Source organism: Epargyreus clarus, unplaced genomic scaffold (assembly GCF_041222505.1).
Source record: "Epargyreus clarus isolate Ecla_fem2 unplaced genomic scaffold, WU_Ecla_fem_2.2 ptg000023l, whole genome shotgun sequence".
In the NCBI taxonomy this organism is placed as follows: Eukaryota; Metazoa; Arthropoda; class Insecta; order Lepidoptera; family Hesperiidae; genus Epargyreus; species Epargyreus clarus.
This window is the reverse complement of record NW_027332230.1, coordinates 6,898,264-6,919,183: the sequence shown is the minus strand read 5'-3', so window position 1 is coordinate 6,919,183 and position 20,920 is coordinate 6,898,264. Positions and strand designations below refer to the sequence as shown.

At 32.4% G+C, this 20,920-nt stretch overlaps 6 protein-coding genes across 10 annotated transcripts in view; 3 read left to right on the top strand and 3 right to left on the bottom strand.

Moving 5' to 3' along the window:
• Positions 1-20,920, bottom strand: part of Nadsyn (NAD synthetase) — a 141,270-nt gene that overhangs the window by 13,011 nt on the left and 107,339 nt on the right. Inside the window, exon 1 of one of the 3 annotated variants that reach the window (XM_073085386.1) lies at positions 8,744-8,881. The exons of 1 other annotated variant lie outside the window; for it this stretch is intronic. The gene's annotated coding sequence lies outside the window, so the exon portion shown is untranslated. Of the gene's footprint in view, positions 1-321; positions 458-8,743; positions 8,882-20,920 lie in introns of those variants that run through there. One more of the 3 variants, XM_073085387.1, reaches the window with a different exon arrangement.
• On the top strand, positions 434-8,217 carry Nna1 (Nna1 carboxypeptidase). Of its 3 annotated transcripts, none has more exons than XM_073085383.1 (17): positions 434-644; positions 1,627-1,802; positions 2,205-2,318; positions 2,823-3,055; positions 3,505-3,651; positions 3,962-4,220; positions 4,293-4,457; positions 4,535-4,650; positions 5,284-5,443; positions 5,522-5,841; positions 5,922-6,042; positions 6,271-6,348; positions 6,435-6,617; positions 6,692-6,840; positions 7,126-7,302; positions 7,494-7,661; positions 7,804-8,217. In XM_073085383.1, exons 1-17 carry the CDS (start codon positions 434-436, stop codon positions 8,114-8,116), a joined length of 3,090 nt encoding a protein of 1,029 aa, XP_072941484.1. In that variant the 3' UTR covers positions 8,117-8,217. The 3 variants fall into 3 exon arrangements, with proteins under 3 accessions (XP_072941484.1, XP_072941483.1, XP_072941482.1); XM_073085382.1 differs by having other exon boundaries at positions 2,205-2,348; XM_073085381.1 differs by having other exon boundaries at positions 2,205-2,357.
• On the bottom strand, positions 8,999-10,165 carry LOC140751922 (uncharacterized). The gene is made up of 4 exons (XM_073086035.1): positions 10,056-10,165; positions 9,832-9,918; positions 9,647-9,745; positions 8,999-9,373 (listed from the first exon to the last, which is right to left on the bottom strand). Exons 1-4 carry the CDS (start codon positions 10,062-10,064, stop codon positions 9,062-9,064), a joined length of 507 nt encoding a protein of 168 aa, XP_072942136.1. The 5' UTR covers positions 10,065-10,165; the 3' UTR covers positions 8,999-9,061.
• LOC140751813 (vacuolar ATPase assembly integral membrane protein VMA21 homolog) lies at positions 12,672-13,186 on the top strand. The gene is made up of 2 exons (XM_073085869.1): positions 12,672-12,843; positions 12,935-13,186. The coding sequence occupies exons 1-2, from the start codon at positions 12,820-12,822 to the stop codon at positions 13,184-13,186; spliced, it is 276 nt and encodes a 91-aa protein (XP_072941970.1). The 5' UTR covers positions 12,672-12,819.
• On the top strand, positions 13,223-16,387 carry LOC140751812 (piRNA biogenesis protein EXD1). The gene is made up of 3 exons (XM_073085868.1): positions 13,223-13,810; positions 14,267-14,383; positions 14,796-16,387. Exons 1-3 carry the CDS (start codon positions 13,223-13,225, stop codon positions 15,036-15,038), a joined length of 948 nt encoding a protein of 315 aa, XP_072941969.1. The 3' UTR covers positions 15,039-16,387.
• On the bottom strand, positions 16,471-20,659 carry Vps36 (vacuolar protein sorting 36). Its single transcript, XM_073085867.1, has 7 exons — positions 20,442-20,659; positions 20,168-20,363; positions 19,000-19,355; positions 18,175-18,339; positions 17,637-17,737; positions 17,108-17,222; positions 16,471-16,701 (listed from the first exon to the last, which is right to left on the bottom strand). Exons 1-7 carry the CDS (start codon positions 20,535-20,537, stop codon positions 16,531-16,533), a joined length of 1,200 nt encoding a protein of 399 aa, XP_072941968.1. The 5' UTR covers positions 20,538-20,659; the 3' UTR covers positions 16,471-16,530.

Genomic DNA, 20,920 nt, shown 5'->3' with positions numbered 1-20,920 from the left:
TATCCAACACACGGGAAAATTATGAAAATGTTCGATAGATCACTAAAATACAATGAAAGTTTACCCCAAAATTCAAAAGTAATTGAAAGCTTTATTCGTTTCACAGTAGCAAATTAACCTCAGTCAAGTGATTAACATTGTCGGTACCATGTTCGTGTGACGTCACCAATCACCTGATAAAACGCTATACGATCGAAGCGTGACATCGGTGAGTTATTCGTCTCCGAATCACTACAGCTTTGGGAACTTGCACGACAGCCAGTTGGTTTCCGTGCGCCGCCCGACCCACCAGTTTATACGTTAGTAGTTATAAAAACTTACCCCTTGCCAAATTTACTCAGTGCAGCGATGGCGATAAACTTTATTATAACACTTCATATAAAAATCTTATTGAAAGTACCTTAAATAAATTTGCCAAATTTTACTATCTAAAATGTTATGGTGGAAACAACTTGAGTGTGTTCAAGAAAACGTTATAATGATCGAAAGAGAAGAACGGAATCGAGAGTACATCGAGAACACATCTGTGACGCTTACGCTCCCTGCTCTACCTAGAGACCCGGTCTTACAAGATAATCTATTGATAGCTAATCTAGAGCAAGTGAAAACATTACAAGCATCTTTATTTCCAATATGCAATAAAGGTAACTTTTATCGATATCTTTCGTATAAACTTACAAATATATTGTTCTGTAAACGAGTATCATATTTAGACTTGTAATGATATTATTAAGAATGACACCTTTAGAGCAGAAATAAGCTTGAAGCTTCTGAAGGTGCGTTATAATACCCAGCGATAAAGTGTATTAACAATAGAAAGAGGGTAAAATCATGGCAGCAGTGTAAATACATAGTACATACCATGGTAACGTATGGATATAATTACATTAATATGGTCTCTAAATAAATAATGAGAATAAATGAGTCACTAAACTTTATCAATCATCGTGGTGAAATTACATGTAACGTAAAACACAATTTAACTTTATTTCAACTTTCTTCGTTCACTTTTCTTTATTAAAGTTTGTTTTAGCTTCTGTAATAAAAAAGTTCAACTCAAAAAATGCATATAAACAAAGCATCTACGATCGGGTGATTGCAATTTAGATAATCATAAGACCATTTAACTCTTAAAAACTTTAATGTTCAGAACATTAAAATGAAATGCGTTTCCACTTGAGGGAAAAGAAAATAACGATCATTCACATAATTGTGCTGTAGATTTAAACTAAATCCTTGGGTAAAAAAAGTTCAACAGTATTTTTGTAACACTATATTCGGAAGCAAAACAGCATAGTGAATATCATATATGAACCATCAGAACCATTCACTCGACAAGACAGCGATGGAAACGTTATTATCGATCGACCATCAAAATTCGCCGCATTATTGCAATTCATGTCTCTACATTATAATTTTCGTTCCAATTGAAAATGTACTAATCATCCATCAAGTACGTTCATAATACGATACGCTATCAACTCATACCTACGCGTTGTAAGAGTCCCGCTCTATTAAATCCTACCCTCGGTAATGTAAAGTCATATTTAGCCTTTAGACTAAAGCAGAATATTTGCCTTTGTAAAATCCAGGATATGAATAATACGAATTAACAAATTGTTTCAGGAACTTTCATATCAAACTTTCTTCAAAACAATATAAAAACAAATCAATTGGAAATAAATACAGATATAAAAACATTTCGAACCACAGCTAAACTCAAGGAACCACGAGATCTGTTTGCGCTCCCGAAAGAACTCGATTGTCCTCAGCAAGCACCACGATGGCCAACGGAATGTCAAGTAAGACTACATTTTTAAATAATTAAATAAAGAAACTGTAAATCTCTATAAATATAAGGTGATAGAACCTTAACGATTTCTAAGGGTCACTAACTGCCAGAAGTTATTTTTAGTAATGAGAACAATTTTCGCTGCGATGATAGGGAATATCAATCGGCTGTAGTGATATTGGGATAATATAAGTTCAGATGGACTGTATAATCGTTAACCACTACCATCATAAAAAGAGTCAAACGCCTAACATTTAACATGCGATTTATAAATATTAAAAAAAAATCCAACATACATTTGAAAATAGAATAAACTTGAGCATGAATGATACGTATAAGCAAGAAGATAAATAAAAGAGATAAATAATAATTGAAGTTAAAAATTATAATGAACACATCATTTATTTTATAGGTTGTAGAAGAACGGATACAACATATAACGTGGACCCCAGCGTCTCCAGAACCCTATTACGTGCCTACAGGGAAAGAATTGAAACCACAACCAGTAGGTGAAGACGCAGGAACGGTAATCTTTCAGTACTTCCCAATGAGCGCGGTAAATTACGTGAGTTATATTATTTCAGTAGGATTGTCCGTATTTAGGTATTCTTATGAGTTAATTTATTATGCGGTGTGAAAGAAAAAAATTGAATTCTTCACATGAACTCATGCCCTTTGATAAATAAGAAAACCGCTACCCGGTATCATCATACATCTATTATTATTGTTTCACTGCTAGGCCCGGGTCTCCTCTCGTAGTAAGATGAGATTAGGCCATAGCACATGCATTTGAGAATTTGAAGACATCTCAAGCATTTAGGTTTCTCGAGGATTTCTTTCGCAGTTAAATTGATAAATAATTTCTAATACGCAAAAAAAAGACAGTACCTGGGGTGTTAGTTCTGGACTTCGGGATACAGATCGCAACTTTTGTCTACTGCTTGTTTTATCAGGTGTATTTAAAAAAATACGTTTCACCAGCAGTGTAATATTATTACTTTTGTTTGTTACAAACATTGTTACGTTTCAGTTCAGTCGTTCAACTGTTGGAGGCTCCCGATTGTATCTATCCGCGTGCACAAGCGCCGGAGGTGATGATGAATTGAAATTTGAATCTCGTTTCGAAAGCGGAAATCTGGCCAAAGCTATTCGTATTACCTCAGCTTACTACGAATTGCATCTTCGCACCGATTTGTACACAAATCGACATATGCAATGGTTTTACTTTAGAGTTACAAACACTAAGAAACAGACTATGTATAGGTATTTTGAACATATTATACTTTTGATCAAACAAGCATTGAATAAAATCTGCTATGATTTTTTTTGTGTTCCTACGAAAGTGTCACACAAAATTTCCCAAAAAAGGAATGTTGACTAAACTATTATAATCAATTTTATAAGGAATCGAAAATTTGGTTTAAGTTCACCCTTAAATGAGAGAGACGGTATGGCCGACTGAAAATAGTTAAATACCACAGTCTGCTTATAAGAAAACAGAAGTTTACCACTATCGGGACGGAGGGAGTGGAAGAGAAAAATCCTGATGATACCTTGATGCATCCTTACTTACTATCAGTACTACTACATTTACTATCATTTGAAATACTAAAACCTGCGCGTCGCTCTCGCTATACAGTTTGGTTAAATTTTACAACATGCAACGTTTTATATTTTTCAAATTTGACGATAATTTACAAAAACTTTTCCAGGTTTTCAATAGTGAATTTATCTAAAGCTGAGAGCTTATACAACGAGGGCATGCGACCTTTATTGTACTCTACGAAGGACGCTCAATTGCATTCGATCGGTTGGCGACGATGCGGTGATAACATAGCCTACTATAAAAACGATTCCACGTAAGTTATTGATCCAATTTATTATGCATAGCTTATGTAAAATGTAAACTTACACGACATTTGTTAAATCAATAACTGATGACACAAGAGTACAATTACAAATCATATGTTAGATACCGTGTTTAAGACATTCTTAATGATGGAACTAACTGGAATATACAAAGTAATCTAGATAAGCTGACGAAATCTAGTTAAGCCGATACTCATACTCTATAGTAGAAACAGGTATACCATACGTTGTAAAACGGTATACATAATAAAAACTAAAATTAATGATTGAGTCTGAAGTAATTTTTATCTATTGTTTCAGATGCGAGGAAGAAGAACAGTTTCCTAGTTATACTCTAACATTCAACATAGAATTTCCGCATACAGACGATGCTGTTTACATTGCGCATTGTTATCCCTACACATATTCTGATTTACAAGAATACCTCTCGAGATTGCAAGCGCATCCTGTTAAATCAACCTATTCAAAATTAAGGCTTCTGTGTCGAACTTTAGCAGGAAATAACGTCTATTACTTAACTGTCACGGCACCGCAAAATCCTAATGAAATGGAGCCACAGGTGATAAAAACAAAGATACACTAATGATATTTAATTTGTCAGACTCACAACTTAATGATCATATCTTTTTAGAAAAAGAAAGCTGTAATAATAACGGCTCGAGTGCATCCTGGTGAAACACCAGCGTCCTGGATGATGAAAGGCTTCATGGACTATTTAACTGGCGATTCTAACCAAGCTCGAGAATTGCGGGAAAAGTTTATATTCAAGCTAGTACCAATGCTCAACCCGGATGGTGTTAGTAACCCACATAATGTTCACGCAATTCGAAGCATTTATTATAAATGCATTTATATCCCATACTATTATTACAGGTTATTGTTGGTAACAATCGTTGTTCATTGACCGGAAAGGATCTAAACAGACAATATCGCACTGTTATAAGAGAAACCTATCCCCCGGTTTGGCATACAAAAGTTATGATACGAAGGTAATCATTTTTGCAATAACTAAAATGCTGGTAATGAAACTTTTAGTGTAAATAAGAGAACTGTTTCCCACTATTAATATATTGACGGTGCATAGTCAATACATTTATGAAAATATTATGTATGTAAGAAAACACACTGATATTAGAACAAAATAGTAACCACCATAACTTTAATACCAGAAATAGAAATAAATTAGCAATTCCTAAACATAGATTATGTAAGGTGGCTAGATCTTTCGTGGGCAACTGTATTCGCTACTACAATAAAATACCCGACCACATTTTGAATCTCACAGAAAAAAAGTTTAAACATGTCGTTAAACTAACGCTATGTAAAAAAAGCGTACTATAAAGTAAGTGATTATTTGACTGACAAAACGGTGTGGTCTAAATTAGCTCCGGCTCCAAATGTACCATTACGTTAAGTTAACATTGTCAAAAACATTTTTTTTTTAAAAGATGTGTGTTATGGAGTTTCTTTCGCCGCTTCTTCTCCATAACGAAACACCTTGTGAAGTGGTGGTAGTTGCTTTGACATTCAAAAAGTGATCTGTAAAACCTATTTTGAATAAAAAAAATGATTTGATTTGATTTGAATAAAGTAATAAAATTTAACTTACTATTTTATTTTAGATTACAAGAAGAATGTGGCGTTGCAATGTATGTAGACTTACACGCACACTCAAGGAAACACAATGTTTTCATTTACGGGTGCGAAAGCCGTAGAAATTCTGACAAACGTTTACAGGAGCAAGTATTCCCACTGATGCTTCACAAAAACGCAGCTGATAAAGTAAATACGTGAAACTGTTGTCTTAACATATCGCATTCCTTATAATCCTGATCTGAAACAATAATCTTTGGGTTCCAGTTCTCTTTCGAAAACTGCAAATTTAGAATACAACGCAGTAAGGAAGGTACTGGGAGAGTAGTAGTATGGATGCTAGGAGTTGCCAACAGTTACACAATGGAAGCGTCTTTTGGAGGATCGGAACTAGGCAGTAGAATGTCCACTCATTTTTCAGTTCAAGATTACGAGAGCCTTGGACGAACGTTTTGTGAAACTCTACTAGATTTTTATGACGAAGACCCTAGTAAGGAGAGACTTAGAACAAAAATTGTTACAAGATTACTTAAAGAAGGATCAAACGCTGATGAGCCAACTAACATAGATTTATCAGATTACTCCAGGTTTGTAATATAATTTATATTTCAACTACATAACATAACATAAGTAAATAATTTTAAAATTATATTTATATCTGGTATAGTGATGAAGGTGACACATCTAGCAGTAGCTCGGAAGCTGGTACTGTAAGGGAAAAAGTGGTTTTGACGCAACCAGCGCCACCTCCCTCACCTAATTATCAACTTGGAAAAAATATTGATGACGTAAGTATCACATCATAAACTACAATAATAAATAGTAAATATCATACTAAATAAATAAATAAAATAGGTATAGTTCCTGCCAAACTGCTAGTCCGCTCTGAAGTGGTTGCGAGCAGGTGTAATCATACAATTTACTATGGCGACGCGATTCATTTCTATAGTCAGAGCGGGCTAGCAGTTTTACGCGGACGATACATACACAAATATATGTGAATATTTTTATTTCAGAAACCCAGAAAACAACGAATGAGTTTAGAAAAAATAAGCAAAATTGAAAAGAAGAAAACCAAACGACAAACTTTACAGGTTGCACTAATCTATGTAGATAATGTGATAGGAAAATTATATAGTTAAACAATAACATTTTGATAACAACTACATATCATTTCCAGGTTTCTAGAGCAACCATAGATCTAACATCAGACGCTATGAGCGAGCCATCTTCGGACTGTGAATCTTTCGAAGAAAATCTCAGTCCAATCAAAAGAGTGCACAAATTGTTTCATACTTCCGGTAAAGTAAAGCCGAGACGAAAAAAGAAAATGCCTCCAGAACTTAAAATTATTAGAGCACCGGTATATCAATTACCTTCAATTTTATCTAATGATGTATTTAATAACATACTTTAAAAAACTTCATTTCTTTGTAGACCAGTGATTCACCATTTAATTCGGATAAAGAAAAAAGTCTAAATAAGTATGCCAGACCTCGCAGTGTGTCTATGTTTAATGAACCTATAGGGAAACCAAGATTGAATCCTGCTTCCTGGCATCAATTCAGGCATTTACCACCTCCAAAGTAAGTTGAATGCATCTACATACATAGGACGACCATCTTAGTACTGCAATGCATTTGTGATTTGCTTTGGGTAGAACTCCTGTATTGTTTGGAGCTGTTTTTTAACAGCTCCAAGCAATAGAGATGTCCAAGGGCAGCTGTAGTTTGTTACCAGATGGACTGCACGCCAATTTGCTACTTCAATCTATTAGTAAACATTAAAAATATGTAACATGTACATGTTTTTTTAACATACATTTTCAATTTTTTCAAATCACCCCTAATCACATTTTAATTCTTACTCAGATGTCTCTCTGAAACAAAAAGTAGAAATATGCAGCCCTCGGAACTACAAGTAAAACTGAACTCCTTGAAGAAAAATGTCTGGACCGGTATACAAGGAGAAGAAAAGGGCCCATTGTCATGGGGTATATCCAGCTTTGCAATGAATTCATATTTCACAGACAGCGAAGCATTGCTTAGGTAAAAATGATTTCAACATATACTTTACATTACTTACAAAATTATTTTACATTCAGTAGACTATTGTCATAAATACGGTATACTCAATTGCTTAAAAATATAGCTAATGTAGAGACGTACATACAAACAATTGAAAACATTACTCTCTACAGTTGAATAAAAATACAACAATAACAATTTCATGTTACCAGGTCCTGTTCAAAAAAATTGGAAGAACTGGAAGGTGAACAAAAGAAAAACAAAGATGAAAAGAAAAAGAAAAAGACCAAAATAAAGAAGATTTCTCTTAAAGTGCCAAATGCTGATGATGTATTAGAGCCAATAAATAAAATAGGCAAGACAAACAAGAAGAAAGGAAAGTAAGTGAATTTTTCGCTTAGAACATTATATTCATTATTCACTCTAGAAAATTAAAAACCATGTTCCTCGTAGCTCTCAGATGATTGGCTGGTGACGCTCTTCTATATATATTTACAGTAAAAAGAAATATTTTTGTTTCAGATTAAAACACACTAAATCGGAAAGTGTCCATTACAACAACACCAGTTTCACAGAAATCCCTCGTAATACTCAACAGACTCAAAGAGGGAACTATGGGGAGACAAAACAAACAAGAACTAGTTTCCGAAAAAGTGCATTTGTAGTGACTGCTGTACAAAACAAAAAATCTAGCTCCAAACCAAACGTTATGTTATCTGACCATTCAGATTCGGATGATTCCATTCAAGCCAGAAGAAAAAAGGTCAAAAAGAAACCAAAAAACACAAGAAACCAGTTGCAAAAGACATCTTCTGAGATAAAAGTGAAGAATTGATTGTAATGTTAATTATGTAATTTGTAAATGTTTACCTTAGAATTTAATAATGTAATGTGGATCAAATAAATATAGCACTTTTGGTAGTGTACATATTTTAATTTTTGTATTTTTATGGAGATGGATGGATGGATGGATTTTGGGAGTTTGAATATACTAGAGTAATAATTTATACCAGTAAAATTACATATATTTTTTATTCAGTCATTCTGCGTATAAAAGGTTATACTAAACATTGTAAACATGATTATTAGCCAGATCCTACATATTCAGTTCCAAATTAACTATTGTACATAGCAAATACAGAAACATTACAGAAGAATAAAGTTATCATTGAAATGATTACGCTATAATTGAATTGATTCCTGAAAAGAAGGCAAAGACTTAACCTTGTATGCTGTATAGTTACTGAAACATAATCATTTTTCTTCTGGCAAAAAAACAGTATGTTTTTTCTATCAAACCACGTGTATGTATCTCATAAAATAAAAAAGTAAACTGAAGTTTAATTTATAGAACATTATTGATATGTTATAATAAATTATGGTACAGGTAAGTATATTGAATGAAATGCCGCAAATGTTGAAAAATATGTAACTAAAATTAATAAAATACATTGAAACTTACTATAATTATAGCTGTTCCAGTCAAGATATAAAATATTATTATCACTTTAAAACTATATTTACGATTAATTATTATTTTTTAAAGGCACTCTATCAAAACAATTCGAAACTTTGAAAGTTTCATTTGATTTGACATGACATTGACAGATATTTTACTTGTTTGTCAAATTATGGCTTGGTTCAAAATTAGTAGCTCAGCGGCGTGAAGAAAATAATAGAAGATAAAAAACAAAACTGTTATTTTTTGTCACTTTATTAAATGTCTGTATTCGTCATTTAGTTTATGAGTTATACAATACAGGCATTCTTTTAAAACATCTCAACATGCATTATTTAACCAATTAGTCTGTGTTAAATTTACCGAAGTTGAACAAAATGATGATGCAACTGGAGTGCTAGCTGAAAAAGCAAGTATTCTTAATTCACCGGCTTCAGAAAACTGAAGAGCGTTGCTTACTCTTAAGCCAGAAGATGTATACCCTGGTGTCTGTGGTTCTCCAGTAATAGGATTATAAGTTCCACACCTCGTTTTAGCGAGTAGACATGATGTTACATTTGTGTAAAATCTAACATTATCGGCATCAACAGTTATATTGACTCCTGTTCTTGCTTCCCGAGTACACTGCGTTATCTAAAAACCAATATTTGAAGTTTATGTTAGTCGAATTTTTATCTGTGCATTTGTCACATGACGTTACGTGACATAAACAATTATTCAGTTTCCGGTACAGAGTATCTTTATGTTTCCGTTAGATTGTATAGTCAGTATAAAAAGTATACAATCTTATCTTATTTAATTTGAAAAATGAATAATTTTGTTAGAAAGTTATTTTGAACTGATTTCTTGACTTGACTAATATTATGATATTTTATAGAGTTCAAGAAAATCATAAATTTCTTTTACCAAATTTATTGAATTTGTTCTCCGCAAACACCGCACAAAATCACAATATCCCATGTAACACCCAGATGGCTGCACATTTAATGCTGACGTCGATAAAGCCTGAAATTTATCGTATTACAAATTATAAATGGCAGTTAATCAGTGAAATTATATTTCATATTTAAGAAGAATTCCGATTTACCTACCATAACTGCAGTAGCGCAACTGGCATATGACGTATTTGTGAAATATTGAACAGCACATACACTCAACGCATTTAGTTCTTGTGGTCCCTAGAAAGATAATATTTAAAAGTTTTACATTTCATTGGAACCGTTATCTTATTCTTATGTCTCGAAATCTATAAATTCTCAATCATTTACGTATAAGGTAAACTTTAAAAAGTATCGAACTTTAAAATGATACCTACCTCAGGCATTGAAGTAACGCGAGAAAAACAAGTAATACAAGCATCTCTTATTGTAACATTTGTCGGCTGCGCTGTGCTACATACCAAATTAAGTAAATATTGCAGTTGGCCCCTGTAACCATAGATTTATTTTGTTATTATCAATTCTTTACTACCCGGCATGCACTACTCGTATAAGGCATGAAATACTTCCTAGGATCGACTATTGGTTGTATGCTTAATGCGTCTATGCATATTATGTATTCTACATAATACTCTAAAATCCGTCTAAGGTCTCATTAGTATATAATAGCTGTGATCAATTTATACCTGTAATACTAATAAACTTACTTTAATAAGTAAAAACGCTGATAAATAAATATGATTTGTATTATTTATCTAAGCGTAAAAGTAAAAAACATCTCAACTTGCCCGTTAGATGGACACAAAGCAGCAAGTTTTTGCGTTTTCCATTGTAATATTTTATTTTTAACATCACTTAAATCAAAAATGCCGTTTGAAGCAGCTCCAACCTATAAAATAAATTGATTAAGCGTAATTTTAAACATCTTATACTATTGCAAAAATTAAGTGATAGAAGTCTCTAACCTCACTAAAATTAAAAGTAAGGAGTTTCTTCCATTGTATCATATTTTTATAAAAGTCGTTAAAGTTATCAAATGTACCAAGTGTCTCGATCTGTTGAACATAATAGACTCATACGACTAGATGCAAAGTAAATATTAAAAATAATATAAAAGAAATAAAATGTACATAAGCAATCAGGCGATGTCCACTAAGATCCATTGTAAAAATCCATTGATGGATTTTTTTACACTTTTGTCCAAGTAATCAAATATAAGTGAATTTTAGATGTTAATACTTACGAGTATAATGAACAGAAAACAACAATGAATTATCTTCATTATTATAATTAATTATGAAATAAATTATTGCATTTATTTATGTAAAAATGGATACCACTACATACACAATGAGAAATATAAATAGAGAATGAAATTGTACAAAAGAGTGAAAAAAGTGAACCGCAGTGACACCCCATTATTGTAATTACACTATGTTACATTATTTGTACAAGTTTACTAAAACAGCTGTTCACTCGAGAGTTCCGTATATTCATTTTGATTATTAAGTATTTAGTAAGTAGTTTCTTTGTGTTGTTGTAGTGAATATTTCGAAAAATTTATATAGAGAGATTGAATTGTGGGGTCCTTTGAAATAGGGTAAACAATATTATACACACTATAAATGAAATGGTATAATTTATAAGTAATAGCAGTACCTATGTTAAGGCAAACTTTATAAATCTAAGACACGAAACATTTTTAAAATATAGCTCCCTATATAGGTTACTATACTCTTTGTATAGCGCCCACTTTAAACATACCCGTAACCCATTAACTCTTATCATTAAAAATATTAATCTAAGAAAATCGTAAAAATAAATATTAATCTAAGAAGATTTTCATCGCTTTAATTTAAGAAAGTATAATAATTATGACCCTTCTAGTAAAAAATATATCTGAAAATTAACTGTACTATTTAACCATATTTAATAAGTACGTCATTTGCATTAAACCTTTCTAATCCTTTACTTCAAATAAATGTCCAGGAACAAAGTATAACACAAATTTGAATTTCCAATACCTCATAGTTTGAAGTTGAAACACCTATAATATAAGTAGCAAGCGCATGAATCTCACATTATTTTTCATAAAACAGAATTTGAAATATACCTAAATTCAAATACAGCTCAGTGGCCATAAAATAGAAACCATCTATAGAAATATTTCTAAAATAAAGACTCGAGCGAACGAATATTTTTTACTAATAAAACAAAGTTTATTTCCAGTTTTCTGAATACATGCTTTCTATACTGCTGAAAATATGTTTTCAAATAAGTGAATAAAATCTACGTACGGATTCCTAAAATGAATCCTTTGCTATTTATATAACGTTTAACGTGTATTATGTGCATTAAACCATGAAGTTGTGAGAGTTTCGCCTATAGACTTGGTAACGAATAGACATTCCTCCCTTTAAGTGAATTTGTAATCATTAAATAATTAATTATTAATTGTATAAGTTAGTAATTTAGTTACTATTTTTATATATAACTATACTAGTTACTAACTTAAGATGTAGGAACCCCTTAGAGTTCACTACAGTGGCACTACAGCTATAATTTAAATTTTTTTGTAAGATGAAGTTTGTAGAACATTTTGATAGTTCAACATACACTAACCACGATTTCTTGATTATCGTCTAAAATGGACAGTTTTATATTATAGTCCTTAGAATGATTCCTATTTATACATTACTAGTATTTTATTATAGTCCGCACCAAACTTATTAGTCAAACAACAAATTAGTCCGCTATGAAGTTGTTGCGAGCAGGTGTAGCCATACAATTTGTCACGGCGACGCGATTCATCTCTATATTCAGAGAGGACTAGCAGTTTTATGCGGTCTATAACCGACTACACCTTTTTAAAACTTTTATACATAAGAAACAGTGTATATATGTACTAAGGCTTTACGACGTTATGCATTTTCTGTGGTTTTCCAAAAAGCAACCATTACTATACTCTTTGAAGCAAAGCCTAAAAGTATAAAAAAAAAAGAACGTTCTTGTCTTTGGTCTTGATCTAAGTAGAATAACTAAAGTGAAGAGAAGCGAATAAAATTTAATTTCTCTGATTGTATGAAGTGTAATTAGTAGTTGTTGATATTTAATTTTATTTTCTTTTTTATTTTCCATCTTATGATGATTGAAGGGAAAGCAAATGTAAGTACCGCCTATCTGGGCCTATCATAAAGCTCAAAAGCAAGTCACCATTATTATGAGTATATATACGTAACCTACATATTTTTTTTAGGAATTACCCGACTTCCAAGTCTTCAGAACGGTGATCAAATACTGTTTGTTCATAATCATCGTGCCGGTTCTTTCATTCTTTGTCGTAAAGATTATACTGTTCGATGGCATATTCAATTTAACACCGATTAATAGCAGCGTTTATTCCGCAATCGTTGCCGTATTAGTTCTTCACGTTACCCTGGGTTTATATATCCATAGGGCGTATACTGAATCAGATAGAACACCTAGTAAGCCAGTTAAGAAAGATTAGTAATACTAAAGCGCAATAGATTAGAAAACCGATAAAATGGACAATCTTTACATGAAAGGAGAATTACTGCAAATCCATACAAAGAATTCCGAAATATTCGAAGGTCGTTTCTACAGTATTACAAAAGATAAATCCAAGATATCTCTCTACGATGTGAAAGAAAAGTCTGAAGGCTTCGAAAATGAAGGTGTGTGTCACTATTACAATTCTGAAGTCACTGATATCGTGAAACTGAAGGAGCCCAATGAGCAGATATACTTGAAGATAACGCAAAAAGAATGTGAGGATATAATAAAGGTATCCAAAAAATATATCTTTATAAATCAAGTGGATGCTCAGTTTCATGGTGCATGTAAAGATTTAAATGATTATAATTATATTGCTGTCAGCAATGATGGTGCTGGTATGGGGAGAAAATGCCAGATGCCGTTCTTGGTGATGGCCACACCACACCAAATCTACATATTTGACATTCAAGTGATGCAATACCATGCTTTTACTGCTGGTCTCCGAAAGATACTTGAAAGTGACTCCCCGAAGAAGATTGTCCATGACTGCAGAAAACTGTCAGATTGCTTAAGTCATAAGCACAATGTGAAATTAGCCTCTGTTTTTGATACTCAGGTAAGATTAAATACATTAAATATATACAACCCTGTAAAATGTCTATATCTACTTATATTTTATGTACTATATATTACTAGCTGACCCAGCAAACATTGTTTCCATATAAATAAAAAAATGTTAAGGGTGAACAACCCTTATCACTCAGGGGTATGAAAGATAGATAGTAGCCGATTCTCAGATCTGAATTTGCATATAAAATTTGGTGAAAATCGGTAAAGCAGTTTCGGAGCAGTACGGTAACTAACATTGTGACATGAGAATTTTATATATAATCTAATTATATTATATCACAGACTATGCAAGATATAGTACCTTAAGTTTCCTGTATAACTTTGGCACATTTGATTTTTGTGAAAGTTATGACTCATATGGCTGTAGTTATGTGAAAGTATTTAACTCATGAACATGATTGCAACTTCATATTGATTTAACTTTCATGTCATGTTATTTCAGGTCGGTGACATTATAATCAGAAAGAATAAAAGTGGACATTTGCCTAAGAATCTGAAGTCTCTATCTGAATGTTTGAATACATATCTCGGCCTGAAACTTAACACAATTGAGGAAAAGGTAACATTATTTGCAGTTAATCTTTGCCTTCACATTATTTTATACTTATTTTTTGTAAGGTCCCTCCCATGAGACTACATTTAGTATTGGTGATTGAAATTTAGCTGCTTTTAGGGAAGCTTTGGATGCTGATGCAGAAGCAAAACATGAATAATATGATACAGCATTAATTAAGTTATTAAAATTTGTGTTTTCTGCACTGCAATTGAAAACAGGTAGTCACTTAGCTGGAACGCCTCGGAAAAGCATGTCTCCTTTACCACACCTTTCAAATCGGAACACAGCAGCGCCTAACACTGCTATTATTAGGCAGAAAAAGGTGTGATGGTAGTGCCGGCGGAGTCGAACCACAATGGGTTCTATTTCCTTCAAAATGTGTGTTGAAGAATAACAACAATAATTTTATTTTCAGCTGGATATCGTTGAGTGCAATAAACGTCCATTGACTGTTGAAATAAAGGAAACTCTCTCTAAGAATATTGCATATCTACATCGTCTCTCTGAAGCAATCAACGATGAGCTCTTACTCCCATTTGTGAGGGGAGTGGAATTTTTCATCGACAACATAAGGTCCTGCGATGACTTCAAAGCTTGGGAGCTGTGTGGAAAACACAATCAGTTACCGAAGGAATTCAAGAGTGCAATAGAATATTAACATTCCACACCAATAAACGTTAGAAGTAGGATATTTTTTTTCTTTGCCCTTTATTTAGTTTCTTGCTATTTTTGAAAAATTTGTGTCTAAAATATAATGTGCTTCTCTTAGATTTCCAAAAGGTTACTAATGTTTTGAAACATTATGTATTTTGTAGTAAAATATCTATGCACATGATTATGAAAAGTATAGACAGAATGATATTTCTCCATACAGATAATCTATAATGTGTATTTACCATGATTATACAATAATTTAAAATATGTATTATGGTAAAACTTTAGACATTAGGCATAATACACGAGTTTTTAGGCTGTGCTTTGCTTTCAAAATTTAGCTTTATAGCAAGCAGTAGGTTTCCACTTGGAATATGTAGTAAGCTATGACAGTTCCACATTTGGAAAAGTCTATAACATATTCAACTTAGATCTAGTCAAATTTTAGTAAGTTAGTTAATAAATTGAAAGTCGCCACTGTTTCGACAACAATTGCTTTTTTGAGAATACGAAAAATGTACATTTTGTAGAATATAACAATTTCTTTGTATTTGACAAATGAAAGAAAAATAACTAAACATACATTTAACACCAAATAGGTTTTATAACTGGTTAGTATAACTTTGTAGGTACCTATGTGTTAAGTAAGATTGATTCTAGTGGTGAAACCAGGTGAATATTTTAAAGGAATTAAATTGAACTTTTAACGAATATTTTCCTAAAATTTAGTTTTATAGTCCCTAAAGTGCTTATTTTTAAAACACCAATATATAACTATAAACTTATAATATATACCTATAACTGTAATAAATAGGATTATGATGTTGCTTGTCTGTGATTGTTAAGTGAAATTTTAATTAGCTTTTTTACACAACAGAATAGTAGAGCCTTTGTATTAAAATCATTAGCAATTATTGAAAAAGTTTAAATCACTGGTTTTCTACTTTATTACTTACTCATAGGTGATAATAATTTATTAGCCCTACAAATTAAGTATGCTTGACAGATTTTAGTGTGAACTTTTGCTATTTAGTATGAAATATAATGATTTCAGTTTTATCATGTACACAAAAAAAAAACACTTTTCCTTTTTAATAAAGTAGATAAACATAATAAAACGATTATACAGCTCTTCGGAATTCAAAATTATCTAGATAGCTATCTATTGTAAGCTTTTAAAGTAAGTTTTCATATCTGATATAATATTGGAGATAGAGATATTTTGTGAGATGGTTTACTTAATGGGAGGTTGAAAATGGAGATTGTAGAATAAGGTGTTTGTAACTTTCAATTTGAATAGGTAAGCTTCTGTGTATTTTGAAAATGCCGAAATAAAACTATATTTGTGCTTAATTTGCGTTTTAACAAATATAAATAATTTGTATTCAACTTTATCAACATCATATAATATTCCAAGTGAAATAAATACAAACTCATTGATTAACAATAATTTATTTATATATATATATCAATATAAATTTATTTAATTAACACAGTTAAGCTTTTGTGAGGAACAGATTTGGGTAGAAAGCCAAGCCTTCTATGGATTCATCCCGACACGCCAATCCTAGGCGTTCTGTTGTGAAAAGTCGTTCGCGCGCAAGTAGGACGGATACATTACCAATTTGAGATAATTTGACGGGTGTTAGGGAGCCATTTTCTTCCAACTGTAAAAAATAAACAAATATATGAGCAATTCGGCAAAATAATTAGCATAGACAAGGAGATGTATGATAAAATTAATTTGAAGGTAAAACCTTTTGTGGTACAACTCTGGCGGCTCGCCCGCCACATCTATTTCTGCCTAACAACAGCAGTATTAAACGCTGCTGTATTTTGGTTTGCAGGGTGTGGTAAGAGAGACATACTTTCCAAGGCATTTCAGCTTACTCTTCAGGGGTAGCGGCGCATCTGTGGCCGACCTCAAGTAGGAATCTAATTCTATCCGGGATTGATTACAGATGTCCATGGGCGGCGGTAGCTACCTATCAGGTAGACGGCAAGCTCGTCTGCTACCTTAATATTATAAAAAAAGTCCTGCAATAATACTTCAATAATTTTGCAAATAGTTACCAATCCACTGGTTGTTTTTGCTACTTCTTCATCCCTATGACTGTTCAACTGGAGGACGCAAGCTCCACTCGGGAATTTCCGCAGTGACATCGGAGCACCAATTGTTTGCAGTAACCTAATAAGATAAAAAATTTAATGCATATAAAATATGATCAAAAATATTTGAAGAGAAGAGATTGTAGATATTGAATTTAAATTCACTTCAGTTTTATTTTAGTATTGTTATTTAGTTAATAAATTGAACCCGATTTTCTACACGGTGGAAAAAATCTGGAGAACAGTTGAATTTAAATATGTAGTGGTAAATACCTACTGTAGATAAATTATTTTGGAAACTTATCAGTATGTAGTTTCATAACTGTGCTGTGATGATAAAATATTTGTAGTGATAAATGGAATATCCACTTGACATACTTATTCTGTCTCAGACATTTTATATTTAGTTTAGATATTGGTGAGGTAGTGGAACTACACTAGTTTTACCATTTTTCAAATGTTTTGACTGTAATTTGCTTATCAACATACTTACTTGCAAGCATTCAATAAGTCTTCTGGCGATATGAGTTCCAAGCCTCTTGCCCTATTTACTCTACACCACACATCAGCCAATGACATTATGCCACCACAATCCTGAAATTATAAATCTACTGATCAGAATTTAATTTTTATAAGATTTTCTTACTAAACCAAACTTAGTCATGTGCATATGAGTAAAATTAGCAATGCAAATTCTTCACAAATGCAATATCATGATAAATCTTTTATAGGTACCTGAGATTTTCCTATAATATTTTTGAATAATGTAATTCAAGCATTTAAGTGCAAAACAAGTCACATCATGAGAAGTGAATAATATTTGTTTGAATAACATTGATGATGAAAAAATATTAGGTTCTTATAAGGTAAATGTAAGGTATGAATGAAATTGCAGAATATAGGATGCTATATAAAAAATATGGAATGCAATTTTGATCATATAGTCTTACCCCAGCTTCTTATTTGATTTATCTTAGCTTACTTTAACATCAAAGAATGTGGAGTTACTATCATAAAAAAAAAACCCTTACCAATAGTACAGCAACCATCATATCTGAAATTTGCTGAGCAAGCCCCATGTAGTAGTCTGAATCTGATCTAAATGCATCCCTTGTGACTGGATCATCTATACCTAAGCTCATTAGGTAAGATTTAAACCTTACAGTGTCATCTTCAGAAATATCACCTTTTTTTTCCTGTGATAAAATAAAAAGAAACATAATATAACAAAAAATATACTAATAGTCCTCTGTGTGTTACATAAAGGTGGTACAGCTCTTTATGGTCAATGCCACATCTATTTCTGCGTTTTAACAGCAATGATAAGCACTGCTGAGCTTAAGTTTGAAGGGTATGTTGAGGGTCAGATACTTATACAAGACAATCCAACTTAGTCCTCATGGGAAGTATTGCAACTGTGCCTCAGGTATGAGTGTCTGGGGTCACTGTTTTCGACAACAAGTGGACTACATGCTAGGTTTGCCAATTCTATATTATAAAAATAAATATAGTTCAAAAAACTAAAAAACACGCTTTTATGATAAAATCAACTGAAAAGTAGAAAATAATTTTCAATCTAAGAATCAATTAAGGAACAGTAAATAGTATAATTGTGTGAAAAAAGCGTGGGGTGCTCCATTTATCAAGTTCAAAAAGCGCACCATGGCACCAAGTGTACAATGGTACAAAATTATTAAAATCTTGTATTGTAATCGGTTTTTGATAATTCTTCAAAATTTTGAATTAAACTGAATGTTCGAAGTGGATAGAAATCGGGTTCAAAGATTCGGTTACTCTGTTACGTACATACATACAACCCAAGCTAATAAAAGCGTGTTAAAAATTAGAATACTTACCCTGATTTTAGAAGATATTGTTTTTGAAATAGTAACCATTTCCTTTGCCTTTTCCATAAGTTTTGTTAAATCTTTAAAAGCGACAGTAATGCTCTCATCAGTAGCTCTGTGTTGCTCCTCTATACTTCTTTCAATACCAACAATTCCTGAACGAATTTTGGAATTGATTGGAGTCACTGAAGGCCTAGGGCTGCTGTTAGGGCTGTTGATTGTAGCGGGTGATGCCATCATTCTCTCCCAAGCTTTTGCCGCTACAGCATCAGTTAAGGCTTTGTAGAAAGCAGCATCAATGCCATCTTTAAATGAGAACTTTACAAAGTGGTAAGGACTAACTACGGCTGGCCCAGGCCTTTTACCTAAAACATACAAGTTGTATAAATTATTCATTTATAGATTTAATCAAATCAAAATGGTTTATAAGTACATGCAAGACTGCAGTAGGAATCAGGAATATTATTTCCAGTATTAGCAACAGTCTTAAAAATAGTAAAATTTTAATCTTGAATCGGAGGTGGTAGAACCCTTTGTGGTTCAACTCCGGCGGCACCACCATCACACATATTTCTACCTAATAATAGCAGTGTTAGGGTGTTGCTGTGTTTTGTTTTGAAGGGTGTGGTAAGGGAGACATACTATTCCGAGGTGTTCCAGCTTAGTCCTCAGGGGTAGCGGTGCATCTGTGGCCGACCTCAGGTAGGAATATTTAATCCCCACTCGTTGATTACAGATGTCCATGGGCGGCAGTAGCCACTTACCATCAGGTGGACTGCATGCTCGTCTACTACTCCTATCTATATTATATATAAAAAAAAACAAAATATTCATACAATAGGTGAATGTATAACATATTTTATTTCCAATATCAGGCACCTTTGTGTGGAATTGTTGCCGGTCGCTCTTGTCACATAATTTTAATGATTATGTTATCATTCCATGTCAACAGTAGGTAGAAAGGATATAACTATGACTCCAGGCATATCTTACTTTTTAAAGTTGAATATGTAGGAATATACCCTCAGAACACCTACATGCACATGTGTTACTCATAAAGTTAAGAAAAGTATCCAAAGACGTTAAATCCATATTTGGTCACAATTGTGGGCTAAACCCTTTCTATTCTTATACATATTATATGTTATAAAAACATTTTGTGTATAGGACAATATACCTGGTAAAGATGGACCTAAATGCAAAATAATTCTCTTCGGCCCCCCTAGGCCGAATACACCACCACTCTCCTCTTCTATACAAAACACATAATATAAATGTAGAGATAAAGAAATAAGCCCCTTTGGAATATCGCCAGGCTTTCCCCATAATATCCGATGAGTCGTCAAAACTACCTCGCCGTCAACGAATTGAGTCTGAAATAATTAAAACGTAAATGATTTAATATATACTTAAGATAGCCACAATAAATAAGGATAATAATATCAACTGACTTTGTCATCACCATCATAGATTTTAACATTTTTATCGCGTTTCAAGTAATTTTCACCTTCAAACAAACGAGCTTCGATGTATTCAAATCTATCCATTTTCTCAAAAATACTTGCAAACTAAAACTAAACAAAACATACAGTTTTAAAGAACACTTTGTATTTGTTCAATTTTATTATACAAGTCTAATGTCTTCACTTCAAATATGACAAATTTGACAATGACAGTGACAACTGAAAAGAAATTATTTAAAAGTAAAATTACAAGGCAAAGAAGAGTTTGTGTGGAAGGCCAAGTATTATAACATTGTATTTAATTTGTTTAATTGAATATATTGAAAACGTATAATATTGTAATAGGACAAATTAAATCGAGAATTAAGTTTTTTTTTTAGCAGATAACATGGCATTCAGCAATATGATGCAATATATACTCAAAATATAGGTTACTATAATCTTTGCTCGACATGCCAACCGTTTCG